The 16,276-nt window shown below is 36.9% G+C and overlaps 4 protein-coding genes and 1 non-coding gene across 8 annotated transcripts; 4 read left to right on the top strand and 1 right to left on the bottom strand.

The window, feature by feature from the left end:
- Window positions 1-441: 441 nt before the first annotated feature.
- LOC147500932 (polyubiquitin-like) lies at window positions 442-3,384 on the top strand. Of its 2 annotated transcripts, none has more exons than XM_086605944.1 (3): window positions 442-1,017; window positions 1,172-1,336; window positions 2,305-3,384. In XM_086605944.1, the coding sequence occupies exons 2-3, from the start codon at window positions 1,190-1,192 to the stop codon at window positions 3,208-3,210; spliced, it is 1,053 nt and encodes a 350-aa protein (XP_086462070.1). In that variant the 5' UTR covers window positions 442-1,017; window positions 1,172-1,189; the 3' UTR covers window positions 3,211-3,384. The 2 variants fall into 2 exon arrangements, with proteins under 2 accessions (XP_086462070.1, XP_086462071.1); XM_086605945.1 differs by having other exon boundaries at window positions 862-1,075.
- A 336-nt stretch (window positions 3,385-3,720) lies between these two features.
- Window positions 3,721-5,080, top strand: LOC147500931 (mitogen-activated protein kinase kinase kinase 17-like). Its single transcript, XM_086603746.1, has one exon. The coding sequence runs from the start codon at window positions 3,933-3,935 to the stop codon at window positions 4,995-4,997; it is 1,065 nt and encodes a 354-aa protein (XP_086459872.1). The 5' UTR covers window positions 3,721-3,932; the 3' UTR covers window positions 4,998-5,080.
- A 50-nt stretch (window positions 5,081-5,130) lies between these two features.
- On the bottom strand, window positions 5,131-5,202 carry TRNAP-UGG (transfer RNA proline (anticodon UGG)). Its single transcript has one exon. It is a non-coding gene; the product is annotated as a tRNA-Pro (tRNA).
- Window positions 5,203-6,477: 1,275 nt separating this feature from the next.
- Window positions 6,478-9,303, top strand: LOC147500929 (uncharacterized). 2 transcript variants are annotated; one of them, XM_086605943.1, is made up of 2 exons: window positions 6,478-7,250; window positions 8,976-9,303. In XM_086605943.1, the coding sequence occupies exons 1-2, from the start codon at window positions 6,597-6,599 to the stop codon at window positions 9,102-9,104; spliced, it is 783 nt and encodes a 260-aa protein (XP_086462069.1). In that variant the 5' UTR covers window positions 6,478-6,596; the 3' UTR covers window positions 9,105-9,303. The 2 variants fall into 2 exon arrangements, with proteins under 2 accessions (XP_086462069.1, XP_086462068.1); XM_086605942.1 differs by having other exon boundaries at window positions 6,484-7,250; window positions 8,973-9,303.
- A 1,316-nt stretch (window positions 9,304-10,619) lies between these two features.
- On the top strand, window positions 10,620-16,150 carry LOC147500928 (elongation factor 1-gamma-like). Of its 2 annotated transcripts, none has more exons than XM_086605938.1 (8): window positions 10,620-10,736; window positions 10,841-10,863; window positions 13,570-13,719; window positions 13,793-13,853; window positions 13,948-14,000; window positions 14,095-14,196; window positions 14,286-14,802; window positions 15,570-16,150. In XM_086605938.1, the coding sequence occupies exons 2-8, from the start codon at window positions 10,855-10,857 to the stop codon at window positions 15,947-15,949; spliced, it is 1,272 nt and encodes a 423-aa protein (XP_086462064.1). In that variant the 5' UTR covers window positions 10,620-10,736; window positions 10,841-10,854; the 3' UTR covers window positions 15,950-16,150. The 2 variants fall into 2 exon arrangements, with proteins under 2 accessions (XP_086462064.1, XP_086462065.1); XM_086605939.1 differs by lacking the exons at window positions 10,620-10,736; window positions 10,841-10,863 and adding exons at window positions 13,273-13,335; window positions 13,440-13,462.
- Window positions 16,151-16,276: the final 126 nt, after the last annotated feature.

Genomic DNA, 16,276 nt, shown 5'->3' with positions numbered 1-16,276 from the left:
GCTTGTTATTGAAGAATACAACATGGGCCAAATGACCAAATCGTACCAAAGTCATGCTTCTATCCTACCCTTGGGAGCTGTTATGGATGGCACAAAACCTTGTTTCTTATGGCAGACCACTCATTCTAAAATTATTAAGTTAAATTGGTGACTAGTTTCAAATTCTCTTGTTTATCCTGCAAGGAGAAGCAATCTAGCCAATACCATAACAAACCCTTCACCTCCATAAGTACATAGTAGACCTGTCGACATTAGGAGTTCTACTATACTTTTGTCCTTACTAGGTCTCGATAGATTTCATCAGATTGCACAAGTCGCTATATTCCACAGGACCAAACTGTTGGCTTTTGGAGTAGGCACCTAAAATTGTTGGGCAGCATTTCAACAAATGAACACGCACGCCGTATGGCCCGACCCAGCGTCCCAGCCCAGACCTCAGATAAGCTAGGACCTTTATTGAAACCGTTTTGGAACCATGGATGCGGTCGGGCTTAGGTTAGAGCATTTTTAGGTGAGATACTATCTTAGCATCAAACACTAAATTTCTAATAATTTGGTGTTTTGGTGTTTTTTCATCTTCATGAGAGACACATGTTGATGAAAACACTAAAAAAACACCAAACCAAACACCAAATCGGCAAAAATTTGGTTCTAGTTTCAATGCTGTATCAAATCTCTCTCGCAGTTTTTAAACCGCGCGGTTTTTCTAACACCGCATAGGCTTGGGCTAAACAGTGGACTTCAATAATGTGGTTTTGCGAGTGAGAGATTGGAAAGAAAAGAAAGAAGAAAGTTGATGTGCGTGGGCTTGAACTTTTAAGATTGGATTCACTGGCGCGGTTTTGAGAAAGCCTTTTATCCAAAACTTGGTGTTTGGTTTGGTTCAAAATTTTGAGATGCTCTTAGGGTTGTTTTGGACTCGGAATATTCCTAAAAATTTGAGGGCAAACTATAAAACGGGGAGGCTACTCTGCACGTCTCAACGCAACTCCAGCGTTTCCATTAATCCCAAATCAGGTTTCCATTACTTGTCTTTCTCCTTGTTTTAATAACTGCTTTACTTTTGTGATTCGAGGTTAATGTTCTGCTCCAAACTTGTCTTGCTTTGTTTTAAGTTTAGTACTGATAATGTTGTTTATGATGTGTGTGTTATAACAATATTTTCATGCAGTTGAAGTCCTCAATTAACATGGCCAGAACGAGACTTCCAAAGAAACCTGCTGAAGGTCACGTTGACAAAAAGAAACGTATCATGGTGCCCTCTGAAGATAGCATGGATCAACAGACACCTCCAGGGGTCGAATCTTCAACTCCACTTGATACGGTTGAAGATAAGGTATTACACTATTTCTAAATCAGTTAATCATGCATAAAGATGCAATCTTTTCTGCTTCTCTTTTGGAGATATATACTCACATACTCAAATGCATGGAGCATGACTGGTAAATATATTTATTATATGGAAGCCAAGTAAATAATAACAAGAAACTATAACTGGTATTTTATCACAAGAAGAAAAAACAAGATAATAGTACATTATTAATAGGAGGAAATTCCATCATATATAAACAACTTGGATGGACATCCCATTGCAAACAGAATAACAGACCTTTGTCTTTCCTATTATTAAAGCTATATATTACAAAACATTTGTACACTCAATGTCATGAACGGAATAAGTCTTAAAAAGGCCATGGTCTTGTAACTTCAAAAGGTAAAGAACAACTAGCTCCATCTTCAAGTGTAGCCGATGAAGTTCTCTTTATGCATAAAAGCTTCCATGGCTGCTTGAGAATGGATTCCACACCAGGAAGGCCAGAAAGGTTCATCCCACATCCATAGGCGGTCTAGCCACCTTCATTATGGCCTTTGATTCTTTTACGAAGGTCTTGATATATGTCTCATCTAAGAAATGTATATACTTGGATTGTCACATATGCCGTTGATCGACCTCCCTCACTACTCTTGCATCCCCATTTTTGGGCCTGGTTCAAGGCCTCTTATTATAGCTCTTAGTACAAGTGCGGCTAGCACTGTTGGAAATGATGGGGACTACATTAGTCCAAGTAGAGATGTTGTACTCAATTCTAATGAGATATTATGTTGTGCATAGTAAACACATTCCATTGAACTTGAGCCATGACTCCCTTGAGCACCTATCTGATGCTAATATCACTTATATGCATCCCCCTGTTCTTCAACATGAATTTTTCATTTCGCTTGTGTTGGTAAGTTTAGGCCATTGTGACAGCCAGACTGTTCATTGTTGGTACTAATGCATGTTTCTTATTTTATTGTTTCTAGATGCAAATAAATTTCAGATTAATGAAAACTATCCCTTTAGAAGTGAAGAAATCGGACACAATCCAAAACGTGAGAACTGAATTTTCCAAATATCAAGGCATTTCGATGGTAAATCTGAAGAGTCTTTTCTTTGCGGGTAATTGGCTTGAGAATGAGCGAAAAGTGGATGATTATGACATAAAGAGTGGTTCTGTCATCAGTGTTTTTCTAGATTCAGGATTCAGGACACAAATACATGTAAAGATGTCACAAACTGGAAATGCAATCACACTTGATGTGGATATGAGGGACACTGTCCTTACTGTCAAGAGCAGGATTCAGAACAAGGAGGGAATCCCTGTTGGCCAACAAGAGCTTTTCTACTTAGGAGAAGAACTGGATGATGGTCGAACGATTGCAAGTTATAACATTGAGGGAGGGTCAACAATTTATGCAGTCTTTCGTTTGGGAGATACAATGCTAATATCGGTTACTACTGAAAAAAATAGAACTTTTAGTCTTAAAGTGAAAAGATGGTTTACGGTTCTGAATGTCAAGTTCCTGATTGAAAGCATGGTGGGGATCCCAATTGGCAAACAGAAACTCTGGCTTGACAAGGTGGAGCTGGAGAATGATATGACTTTAGCAGACTTACATTTTTCAGAAGGACAGACATTGAATTTGAGGAGTGACAGCATGCAAATATTCATTAGGGTGCCTTCAGGTAAAACTATTAATTGCAGAGTGGATGGATCTTATACCGTTCAAAATGTGCAAGAAATGATTGAAGAGCAGGAGGGAATACATATAAAGTCGCAAAGGCTCATCTTCGGTGGGATGCAGCTTGAGCCTTCGCGCAGTTTGGCCAACTACAATATTAAGGAAGAAGCCACAATTCATTTGGTTCTTCGTCTATGTGGTTGTTAGATAAAGATAACTGTTAATCTTCTGGTTGGATTAGTCCATTAGATATATTTTGGGGATCCAAATAGCTTCAACAATTACTGTCTATCTCGTTTTCAATCAGGTTGTTCCCGTAATGAGAATATGGATTAGTTAACCTTATAATGAAGTATGGAATAGCAAAATTTATGCAACATTCGTTGAAAATGTCTTAGGCATTACTTCAAGAAAATATGTTGTGCAGTATGTAGGTGAATTCTTGATGATACTACACTCTAATATCTAGAGCACTTGATCCATGACACTGAATAATGCCTCATATTTGTTAGGAACTATTATTTGAAATCAAAAATAAATTCACACTTCTCAGCGAAAAAATCACAGCACGACCCTTTGCTTTCGGAACCACAAAATGAATTGAAGCTCCACGTTGCATATTCAACCCTTCATTATCTGCCAATCATACTCTAACATAAAATCAGGATAGCCAACCGTCTTAACTGCTAGAAAATCCTTATTTAAGATCGCATACAAACCACATTCCCCCCCTCTTCTTCTTGAAACCAATAAAACAACAGGAATTCAGAAATCTGCATTAGACGTCCAAGGCGTAGTTGGTGGGGCGGTTTTCCGCGTGCTGGGAAACCGCTCTTTTTCTTTTATGGAAGGTGGTTGTTGGGATGCTTAGGTGGTGGTAAAACGAAGTAAGAAATAGTGACATGTTATACTTTAAAGACGCATAGAAAATGGTTGTGACATGTTCTGTTTCTTCTCCTCGGCCTGGGAAATGGGTGAAAGGCAATGCAATTGGGGCTGGATCATTTGGTGTTGTTAGCATGGCAATGAACACATGCACTGGTGAACTCTTTGCCATGAAATCTTCATTTGGAACCACATTTCGAGCTCTAGAGAATGAAGCCAACATCCTTGAGAAACTTAGTTCACCGTATATTATTCAATGCCTTGGACGTGAAGTTTCAAACGAAGCCCATGGCGAACAGAAACTTAACGTGTTTATGGAATACATGGCCGGTGGAACCTTATTAGATATAGCGGAGAAGTTTGGCTATGATCTTAATGAGTCTGTGATCCGTGTGTACGCCAGAGATATCCTGAAGGGGTTAGATTATCTCCATGAGAATGGCATTGTGCATTGTGACCTTAAATGCAAAAATGTACTTCTAGGATCAACTGGCAACATTAAGTTGGCAGATTTTGGATCCGCCAAGAGGTTAGGTTCTTCAAAAGCCGAAGGGGAAGCTAAAACTTCTTCCCAACCTATATCTGGAACTCCACTGTGGATGGCACCTGAAGTTTTGAGAAAGGAAGGTTTGGACTTTGCTTCAGACATTTGGTCTTTAGGGTGCACCATAATCGAAATGGTCACAGGAAGACCGCCTTGGGGACATGAGACATTGAACCCTATGGCGTCAATTTTGAAGATTGCATCCAGCAATGAAGTTCCTCCTTTTCCAACCAAACTTTCCAAGGTTGGATTGGACTTCTTGGATAAGTGCTTGCAAAGGGACCCAAAGATGAGGTATACTACTCAAGAATTACTTGCCCATCCCTTCATAACTGGTAAGAAGTCTAACAGTGAAGTTGCTGCTTGCTCACCAGCCAGCGTCTTAGATGTTGGATTAGATTATGATTCAGACGGACCAGACTCTAGGAAAAAGGCAACTCCAAGCAAAATACCTTTCTCTAAAAGGCTTAGGTGTGAAAGAAAGAGGTCGACAAGCAGGACAAGGCAGCGAATAGAATGCGACTTAGTGTCATCCGGCAATTGGATTACTGTTAGATCAAGTTGATGACTTCAACTGCATATAAGGTTGTAGGAAAATGTATATTGGAAGATGAATTTGATTATTGTACATTGTGGCATTGATAGGTAGATAGAAAAACCAATTTTGGCAAAATAGTTAGTTGATTTATGGATAGCTGGGGGCATTCCGAGAATCGAACTCGGGACCTCTTGCACCCAAAGCAAGAATCATACCACTAGACCAAATGCCCTACTTTTGAGATTCGTTACGAGTTTATTTCCTTTTTAATATTCCCATTTCTCTACAATTTGCCGTTTTTGTAGAGGATTTTCAATAGTTTTTCGTAAAAACGGAAAAAATTGAGTTTATTTTTGGAGACTTTGACAAAACTTGGACCTGCAAATCCCAATAGTTAGCTATTTAGTGAAGCCACATTGAGAGCATCTTCAATATTACTCTCTAGTCTTACGTGTGTTGAGTGGGCAACTCAAATTTTCCACACCAATCCATGCTTTATATCAAGTAGATAACTCACTACACTATATTTGTTTTATCAAGTGTCACTCCATACTAACTTGCCACATGTGCAAACAACTAATTTTATTACTTTTGTATCATTATACTCCATTTTAGAAGTCAAATATAGAAGAAAGATGTGGGGTATTGGCAAAATGGCAAGTAGAGAGTGGTTACAATATTTTAGTATAAGTGTCCAATAAGTATATAAGATAAGTTTCATTATAAAAAGGGGTTTTTGACTTAACCCCCACAAATGTACTCTCTTTTGCGATAATCTCCCATTTTGAAAATCATCATTAATTGCCCTAATTGCCCTGTTTGCTTTTTTGAGCAGGTTGATATTTTTTATATTGACTATTTTACCCCTACTTCAAATTTGTGGAAACCCTCCATTTTTAACATACGTCTTTGACCATTAACTAACATTCTCAAAAACAAAACTTGGACCTGCAAATCCCAATAGTTAGCTATCTAGTGAAGCCACATTGAGAGCATTTTCAATGCTACTCTATAGTCTTACATGTCGAGTAGGTAATTCAATTTTTCCACACCAATTCATGCTCTATATCAAGTAGACAACTAATCACACTCTATTTTAAGAGTCAAATATAGAATTTGATTTGTTTTATCAAGTGTCACTCCATACTAACCTGCCACATGTGCAAACAACCAATTTTATTACTTTTGTATCACTATAATCTATTTTATGAGTCAAATATGAAAGAAAAATGTGGGATGTTGGCAAGTAAAGAGTGGTTACAATATTTTAGCATAAGTGTCTAATAAATCTATATAAAATAAATTTCATTATAAAAACAATGATATAGAGTGTGTAGGTTGGTGTAGATAATTTTAAGACTTCAACTAATATTATCTTTTAAGTTTTAACTTGATGACATAACTTTGGACTTTAAATAAAAATGCTCTGCTCTTACATAGAAAACGGTTAACGTAATTCGTAACTGTAAATAACTAACCTATGAACTTATGACCAGAACAGTAAGAACTCCCACGTACGTCCGCCAACCTTTGCAAGTTGCCAAAGTTAAGGATATATCTCTTTTCTCCAAAAGCAAAAACAGCTTCCACCCTTCTCCAACCTCAAATAATTTCCATCAAAACACCATGGAAGAAGAAGCACCACGTGACTTTCAAGACTGGGAGCTCCTTCACAATAAGGAAACGGGTCTTCTCCTTCCACCTGATTCTTTCGTCGATATTGAAGGAGTATCAGAAGGTGTAATAAGGCCTGACTACTTCGCTTTCGATACCGAGAACCGTTACGGGAAGACTATAGTTGGTGAGACTGTTGATGAGTCTGGAGGGTCGTCTGTTAGTTCTGATAATCCAAGCTGGATTGAACCTTGTTCGGAATCTACTAGGTTTATAGATGATGATGATGATGATGATCAGAGAGTTGAGTTGAGAAGGAAGGTTTCTACTGAGTTTTGGTCTGATTCCAGTAGCGATGAGTCTGCTGGGTCTCGTAAGTTTATTGAGTTTGATGGAAATGAAGAAATGGGAAATAGGTCAGGGTCTGTAGATGGAGAAGCCCCAGAGGAAGTAGTAGAGGTGGAAGCGGGCGAGGGAGAGAAGAAAGAGATGGTTTGGTGGAAGTTTCCATTTGAGATATTGAAATTCTGTTTGTTTAAGGTTAGTCCTGGTTGGACTATATCAATTGCTGCTGCTGTGATGGGGATTGTTATACTGAGAAGAAGATTGCATAGGATGAAGAAGAAGAACCAGAGCATTGCGCTTAAGCTTACAGTTGATGACAAGGTGAGTTCTAGTTTTTGTGCCTTTTCAATTATAGATATATTATGTTTAATTTTGATATACAATTTATGGTTTTATTTAACTATGATGTTTTTGTGCCTAGCTTTACTTAGTCCTTTGGCACTTCTCCATACTATATCTGTTCTGTTGTTGATATATTTTTAATGTATATTGTTAAATTCTATATTAGTGGTGTTACTAGGAGAGTTGTGACATTGATATATTGAGAGAGGAGACTAGAATAATAGGGTTAAAGTTTCTAATCCTTGTCCTCTACCCAGAGTTACATATTTATACTTACCTCAAACATGATAATAGAAACTACTAGATATGGATGTCCACACTTATAGAAACGTGAGACTTTACATATATGACATATTCTAATATATATGGTATTATATTTAGTTCTCTCTGTAGAGTGTATTTGGAAGTGAGATCATATCATTATCAACTATTTAAATGCTGTCAGGAAATTTTGGCTTTAAAACACACTAGTACTTGTATGTTGTTTATCGCTGTATATGGCTTATATTTTGTCTTGCTTCCAAGTTCCAATCTTATTGTAGACTAGTAAACACTTTCTTTACTTGAGACCAACTTGCTTTGCAACGGCAATGTTATTATTTTGTGATAATAGTCCATACTCCATAATAGAAGGATGCATAATAAAACTTGATTGGAAATTTGGAACCAACAAAGCACACCTTCTTATCGTCTTTCAAGAGTTACTTAGATAGATTTCCTACCAAACTGTCAGTGTACATCAGTGGTTGCAATTCAACATATTTCTGGTACGCTTTTAATTTTTTAGATTTTCCTTCTATATGATACTTTGGCAGCTATTCCACACTTTGAATCAGACCTCGGAATAGTATTAGCAATTGAACAGGCCTCTTATTCAGCGCTACCTGCACTTAACATCAATTCGATGAATGTGCCTGCCATTCTAATACCCGTGTCAGGAATACACCATTGGATATCAAATGGTCTGTAAATGATTGTATGATACCTCATTTACTTCATTGCTAGGTTACATTGACTCATGGCACGGGGTGTCGGATACAGAGAGCAGTTGAAGATCGACACAGGGACACGGATAAGAATAATTTTTTAATAATTATAAATTTATTAAATTAGATGGTAAATCAGAAATTTGAGGTAAATTAAATACCATGTGTCCGACATAGACATGGACACGTGGATACGTATCCGACATAGATTTTTTTCTAAATATGGCATGTCCATGTAACCTAGCTTCATTGACATTTATAAAGCTTCTTTCAGACCTCACTTTAAATCCCATGTCCTAAAACATATTTGTGACTACTCCGCTTTCTTCCTTTCACCCATTTACTCACCTCTTCATCTACAAGTCAAATTTACATATGGGGAATGACTACATCTCGAGTTGCAGGCATGTGAGTTGACATATAGGTTAGATTTACTAAGTTGGTGGTACACACCACTGAAACTCTCTGTGTGTGTGGGGGGGTTATCCTACAAACTGTATTTAGCATATTGTCATTCACTTCTGTTAAATTGAAGATAAACATTTGCATCCCTATATTAGTTTCTGTATGGATTCTATTGAACTGGTTTACTTGCTCATCCACAGCCCGCAGGTAACCCAATCATGCAATTTGAGGTTTCACACTTTTCTTTTAAGAAAGGTCCTATTTATTTTCCAAGTTGATTACTGCTTTATTTTTTCCTGTGATTTTGCAGAAGGTGTCTCAATTAATGAACCGTTCAACACGTCTAAATGAAGCTTTTTCGGTTGTGAGGAATGTCCCTATGATTCGGCCTTTGCTACCCTCTCCAGGGCTTACTCCATGGCCTATTTTGAACTTGAGATAATCCTCCCTTTGCCTCAAGAGTGAGACAACATATAGATGTTCCGTGTGTTGGCTTGGTAGTAGTAAGGTGGCTCTCTTCGATGTTGTACTTTGTGTTTGAAGGTTGTAGTAAATAACTTTCATGCTTCTTGCTACTCATGTATATTTGTGTTCGTACTAGAATTTAAATCATCTCTATATATATATTTGTTGAACCGCTAGTCTGCTACATACCAAGCTTTGTAGGAGTCCATACTCCATGTTATTGTTGAACAGCAAAATGGTCCTCATCTCTCTCACTCTTGTTTAGAGTCAAAAAATGGAATGCTTAAAAAAAAGAAAAAGGTATCAAGCCAGTTCCAAATTCCCAATAATCTAAAAATATTTAAATCACAAATCTCTTTTCCCCCTATGCTAAAAAAAGAACATCCCAACATTTCAACAATGTCGGTAATGATATTTCGTGGCATTAGTAGAGAAACCCTAAAAGAGATATTATTATATAGGGATAATTTGAGATACCCTATGTTTTGCTTTATTTTTTTTGAGATACTCCCTGTTTTCAAATTCATTTGATATACCCTTCCAAACGGGTACCCGACCCGGCCCAAACCTGATTTTTCGGGTTTTGAACAGGTATCGGGTTACTCGAATCCAGACTGGTTTTCAGCTGGTCGGATTCAGAGTCGGATATTTTGTTGAGAAGTGTGACCAAATCCTACCCTAACCCTATATTTCGGGTACCCATCGAGCTCGGGTTCAGATAGGATAAAGTCCGGTATAAATAAAGAAATAAGACAATAAGAAAATTTATTTGAAATATATATCTACATTTTATTCCTTCTTCGGCTATCCACCAATCCTTCCAACAAAATAAAACTTCTAATGAACTTGGAAGTAATTATTACCTATATTCAGACATAATTATTTGATATGATTTAAAAATAGATTGACTCAGAATGAATTATAGACACATGCTCACGTGCAATTACTGAAAAAATTAGAAATTTCAACATAATTTTTTTTCATAATCTTAAATAACTCACCATTGTAAACATGAATGAGATCATAATCCAAATATTTATCTAACTCATTCTTTTATATGATTTTAATAGTATGCAATTTAAATCGGATTTGGGGTTCGATTTCGGTCTGAATTCGGTTTCGGGTTTTTTAGCCCTTTTAACGGTTTAGGGCTAAATTATCGGGTTGGACTCGAGTCGGTCCGGGTTTAGAGTATGACCAAACCCTACTCTATGTATTTCGGTTTGGGTTCGGGTTTTGTCGGGTTCAGACAGGGTTCGGTGCGAGTATTTTGTTCGAGTTTCGACCAAGATGGGCATCCATTTTATCCGACACAGTGACGTGGCAGATGATACATGTCTTGTATCATTGTGTAAGAAGATGATATATATCATATATCTTACACATGTATCATCCACCACGTCAATTTCCTGTAATCCTGTGTCAGTCAGGAGGGGGTTTATCAAATGAATTTGAAAACAGGGGTATCTAAAAAAAAAATGCAAAACAGGAGGTGTCTCAAATTATCCCTATTATATATACCGAATATCCTCCATTTATTCCACTCTTTTTCAACTCTCTCTCTCCGCAGCTCAAAAATAGCAGGGTTTTACATCTTGTCCATCTAAAGGTAACATTTTTATTACTTTAATCTTAGATTTAATCTTGTTTTAAACTTTAATCTTTGATTTACCAATGAACTGATCATCATTGTATATTCTTTTTTGATCACAGAGAGTAATATAGTCATGGCTTTGGTGAGTTTTTATATACATTTTTATGTACTTGAGCCTGTTCACTTGATTTTAAGGGACATTGATTTGTTATGATGAATACTTAGAATGCTAGAAATTTTTTGTTTGTAGATTTTGCATGCTGGAAGCACGAACAAAAATGCTTATAAAGCATTGATTGCTGCAGAGTATAGTTCGCTTTCTTAATGTCTCAGAGTTAAATTAATGGGATTTTTCAATAGTATAAATCCCATGTCCTAAAACATATTTGTGACTAGTTCGCTTTCTTCCTTTCACCCATTTACTCACCTCTTCATCTACAAATCAAATTTACATATGCGGAATGACTACATCTCGAGTTGCAGGCATGTGAGTTGTACATATAGGTTAGATTTACTAAGTTGGTACACACCACTGAAACTCTGTGCAGGGGGTGGTTTATCATTTTGGAGCTTGTGATCCTACAAACTGTATTTCGCATATTGTCATTCACTTTAATTTTCTGTTAAATTGAAGATAAACATTTGCATCCCTATATTAGTTTCTGTATGGATTCTATTGAACTGGTTTACTTGCTCATCCACAGCCCGCAGGTAACCCAATCATACAATTTGGGGTTTCACACTTTTCTTTTAAGAAAGGTCCTATTTATTTTCCAAGTTGATTACTGCTTTATTTTTTCCTGTGATTTTGCAGAAGGTGTCTCAATTAATGAACCGTTCAACACGTCTAAATGAAGCTTTTTCGGTTGTGAGAAATGTCCCTATGATTCGGCCTTTGCTACCCTCTCCAGGGCTTACTCCATGGCCTATTTTGAACTTAAGATGATCCTCCCTGTGCCTCAAGAGTGGGACAACATATAGATGTTCCGTGTGTTGGCTTGGTAGTAGTAAGGTGGCTCTCTTCGATGTTGTACTTTGTGTTTGAAGGTTGTAGTAAATAACTTTCATGCTTCTTGCTACTCATGTAGTCATGTATATTTGTGTTCGTACTAGAATTTAAATCATCTCTATATATATTTGTTGAACCGCTAGTCTGCTACAAACCAAGCTTTGTAGGAGTCCATACTCCATGTTATTGTTGAACAGCAAAATGGTCCTCATCTCTCTCACTCTTGTTCAGAGTCAAAAAATGGAATGCTTAAAAAAAAGAAAAAGGTATCAAGCCAGTTCCAAATTCCCAATAATCTAAAAATATTTAAATTACAAATCTCTTTTCCCCCTATGCTAAAAAAAGAACATCCCAACATTTCAACAATGTCGGTAACGACATTTCGCTGGCATTAGTAGAGAAACCCTAAAAGAGATATTATTATATAGGGATAATTTGAGATACCCTGTTTTGTTTTTTTTTTTTTTTTGAGATACTCCCCTGTTTTCAAATTCATTTGATATACCCCCTATTAATGACACATTTATTTAGGGATGTCCAAACGGGTACCCGGCCCGGCCCGAACCTGATTTTTTGGGTTTTGAACGGGTATTGGGTTATCCGAACCCATACCGGTTTTCAACGGGTCGGATTCGGAGTTGGGTATTTTGTTGAGAAGTGTGACCAAATCCTACCCTAATCCTATATTTTGGATACCCATCGGGCTCGAGTTCGGATTTCGGGTAGGATAAAGCCCGGTATAAATGAAGAAAGAAGATAATAAGAAACTTTATTTGAAATATATATCTACATTTTATTCTTTCTTCGGCTATCCACCAATCTTTCAAAGAAAATAAAACCTCTAATGAACTTGGAAGTAATTATCAGCTATATTCGGACATAATTATTTGATATGATTTAAAAATAGATGGACTCGGAATGAACTATATACACATACTCACGTGCAATTACTGAAAAAATTAGAAATTTCAACATAATTTTTTTTCATAATCTTAAATAACTCATCATTGTAAACATGAATGAGATCATAATCCAAATATTTATCCACCTAACTCATTCTTTTATATGATATTAATAGTATGCAATTGAAATCGGATTTGGGGTTCGATTTAAAAAAATGTTTCGGGTTTTAGCCCTTTTAATTTAGGGCTAAATTATCGGTTTGAATCGAGTCGGTCCGGGTTTAAGTATGACCAAACCCTCTATGTATTTAGGTTTGGGTTCGGGTTTTAACCGGGGTGTTAAAAGCGGGGATTGATCTTGTATATTTTTGTTCGGGTTCGAGCAAGATGGGCATCCATTTTATCCTAATTTTGGGGCAGATGATAAATATAATTCTTGTCATCATTTTTGTAAGAAATGATATATATCATATATCATACACATGTATCATCCACCACGTCAAAATAAAATTGCCTGTCAGGGAGGGGGTATATCAAATGAATTTGAAATTTGAAAACAGGGGTATCTAAAAATGCAAAACAGCCTTTATCTCAAATTATCCCTATTATATATACCGAATATCCTCCATTTATTTCACTCTTTTTCAACTCTCTCTCTCCGCAGCTCAAAAATAGCAGGGTTTTACATCTTGTCCATCTAAAGGTAACATTTTTATTACTTTAACCTTAGATTTAATCTTGTTTTAAACTTTAATCTTTGATTTACCAACGAACTGATCATCATTGTATATTCTTTTTTGATCACAGAGAGTAACATAGTCATGGCTTTGGTGAGTTTTTATATACATTTTTATGTACTTGAGCCTGTTGACTTGATTTTAAGGGACATTGATTTGTTATGATGAATACTTAGAATGCTAGAAATTTTTGTTTGTAGATTTTGCATGCTGGAAGCACGAACAAAAATGCTTATAAAGCATTGATTGCTGCAGAGTATAGTGGTGTTAATGTTAAGCTAGTTGAGGATTTTCAAATGGGTGTAACGAATAAGTCCCCTGGGTTTGTCAAAATGAACCCAATTGGGAAGGTAAACTTTTTGGTCTTGTGTGTATTGGTTCTGTATTTGTTTTATGTCTGAATATTGGTAAATGTTTGTTCAGGTTCCGGTACTGGAAACTCCTGATGGTCCCTTATTCGAGAGTAATGCCATTGCACGCTATGGTGAGATAACACTCCTAGTATTTATTTTTTTTTTTTTCGTTTTGAAGCTTATAGTCGAAGTTGGAACTGATGATTTGTCTATTTCTTGCTGTAGTTGCTCGTCTGAAGGAGAACAATCCGCTTTTGGGATCATCCTTGATTGAATATGTAATACATTATTCCTTCTTAATGTATCATACATTCTGTCTTGTTTTTTTATTTTATTTAGTTGCTATTATGTTTTAATGCTGCTTCTCTATAGGGTCGTGTTGAACAGTGGATTGATTTTGCCTCTTTAGAGATTGATGCTAATATTTTGCGTTGGTTCATACCACGAATAGGCTTTGCTGTGTACCTTCCTCCGGTCAGTTGACATTTCTAGTATCTTTCCTTCATTTACAGTCACGCAACATTACTATCTATTTGTCTAATCTGAAATTGTATTTACAAAAGGCTGAGACGGCTGCGATCGAGTCTCTTAAGAGGGCATTAGGTGCTTTGGATACACATCTTGCTTCAAACACTTTTCTCGTGGGACATTCTGTGACCCTTGCTGACATAGTCATGACATGTAACTTGTCTCTGGGTTTCAGTCGAATCATGATCAAGACTTTTACATCTGAGTTCCGACATGTTGAGAGATACTTTTGGACAATGGTTAACCAGCCAAATTTCAGTAAGGTCTTGGGTGAGGTGAAGCAGGCTGAGTCTATTCCGCCCGTTGCATCTGCAAAGAAGCCTGCTCCTGCAAAAGAGTCTGCAAAGGCTAAGTCAAAGGATGAACCAAAGAAAGAAGTTAAGAAAGAAGCAGCTAAGCCTAAAGTAGAGGAACCTGCTGAAGAAGATGAGGCACCAAAGCCAAAGCCAAAGAATTCTCTTGACCTGTTGCCCCCAAGTAAGATGATATTGGATGACTGGAAAAGGCTTTACTCAAATACCAAGACCAACTTCCGTGAAGTTGCTATCAAAGGTAAATATCATTTTCTATTTGCATTACCTTACTGGTTTGGTACAAACACGGTTATCAATTAATGGTTTACTGGTGATCCACATTCAGTTATATACTTTATGCTATTTGCACAGACGGTATCATTCAGTGATGTACTTTATGCTATTTGCACGGACAGTACGTTTGACTGCACTGTTTCGTTTACTGTAATTCCCTTGTATGAAATACTCAAATACTTTAATTTCCTTTGATTATCTAGTATATTAGTATACAGTATAAAAGTTCAATGTAGACTGTAGGGGAGTCGTTTGTGTTCCATTACAAGCAAAGTTTCAAGAAACCGCATTGAGGCTTATGCCTCAAGTTGCGTCTCAAGCCTTTTGAGGGATAGAACGCCTTGAGGCTTACATGTTTTTAGCAAAAGTATAACTGTTGGGATGTGGCATTCAGTGTTCTAGATTTATCCACTCTCTTGCTAAACATGGCTATGTTCTATATCCCGGGGTCAATTATCACCACAATTTTCTAAGTACTGTTTCGGATTTGAACATTGTCCCATTGAAATTTGTGGGATACTGACTCAAGGCCATGTCTTTAGCAAGTAGTGAGCTTTTGCGGTATTGTTGCCTCTAGGTTTACTTGTTTTATTAAATGATATCCCTAAACTTTGTTTGCATGCTGATGCTTACCCATGCTTATTTCTCTTATCCGTTTGTTATTTGTTTTTATTCTTTCTTCTTTTTTTAGTTTGAATAAGTTGTGTTAACATTCTGTTGCATTTGTTTCAGGGTTTTGGGACTTGTATGATCCTGAAGGTTACTCTCTTTGGTTCTGTGATTACAAATACAATGATGAGAACAACGTCTCATTTGTTACATTGAACAAGGTCGGCGGATTTTTGCAGCGTATGGATCTGGCTCGCAAATATGCATTTGGGAAGATGCTAGTGATCGGATCAGAGCCACCCTTCAAGGTTAAGGGCTTGTGGCTCTTCCGCGGACAAGAGATACCCCAGTTTGTTATTGATGAATGCTATGACATGGAACTGTACGAGTGGACTAAGGTGGATTTGGCAGATGAAGCCCAGAAGGAGCGTGTCAATCAGATGATTGAAGATCAAGAGCCTTTTGAGGGGGAGGCTCTGTTGGATGCCAAGTGCTTCAAATGATGATCCATTTGTGCTTCTTTTGACTTTTTTGGTTTCAATATTCTGTTAGCCAAGAGTTTTTTTTTTTCAACTATTCTTCCAAACTTTAACAGTTTAAGTATAGGTACTTTGTGATTTAGATCGTGTTTTATGCTTGAATACCAGAGTAGGTATTGTCTGTGTAAGTTGTGTTTTTAACACCTTAATTCACCTTTTCTACAATCATTTAGCATTTCGACTGATGGGGTGTCAAAAGTGGATATCCTTGTCAAGGATTAAATACCCCTGGGTAAATGTTTATCCCCTCGACTGAGATACTTGTTTGTTTGCAATCAGACAGAAGATGTG

Source organism: Coptis chinensis, chromosome 4, assembly GCF_015680905.1.
Source record: "Coptis chinensis isolate HL-2020 chromosome 4, ASM1568090v1, whole genome shotgun sequence".
Classification (NCBI taxonomy): Eukaryota; Viridiplantae; Streptophyta; class Magnoliopsida; order Ranunculales; family Ranunculaceae; genus Coptis; species Coptis chinensis.
This window is presented reverse-complemented; position numbering and strand designations above follow the sequence as displayed.

What these genes read in the sequence shown, in the direction of transcription:
- LOC147500929 (XM_086605942.1), top strand. Translation starts at nt 6,597, where the DNA reads ATGGAAGAAGAAGCACCACGTGACTTTCAAGACTGGGAGCTCCTTCAC. An exon ending in AGCTTACAGTTGATGACAAG is followed by an intron (nt 7,251 to 8,972) that starts GTGAGTTCTAGT and finishes GTGATTTTGCAG; the next exon opens with AAGGTGTCTCAATTAATGAA.
- LOC147500932 (XM_086605944.1), top strand. Translation starts at nt 1,190, where the DNA reads ATGGCCAGAACGAGACTTCCAAAGAAACCTGCTGAAGGTCACGTTGAC. An exon ending in TTGATACGGTTGAAGATAAG is followed by an intron (nt 1,337 to 2,304) that starts GTATTACACTAT and finishes TATTGTTTCTAG; the next exon opens with ATGCAAATAAATTTCAGATT.
- LOC147500928 (XM_086605938.1), top strand. An exon ending in AAATGAACCCAATTGGGAAG is followed by an intron (nt 13,720 to 13,792) that starts GTAAACTTTTTG and finishes ATGTTTGTTCAG; the next exon opens with GTTCCGGTACTGGAAACTCC. An exon ending in TTGCTGTGTACCTTCCTCCG is followed by an intron (nt 14,197 to 14,285) that starts GTCAGTTGACAT and finishes TATTTACAAAAG; the next exon opens with GCTGAGACGGCTGCGATCGA.
- LOC147500931 (XM_086603746.1), top strand. Translation starts at nt 3,933, where the DNA reads ATGGTTGTGACATGTTCTGTTTCTTCTCCTCGGCCTGGGAAATGGGTG.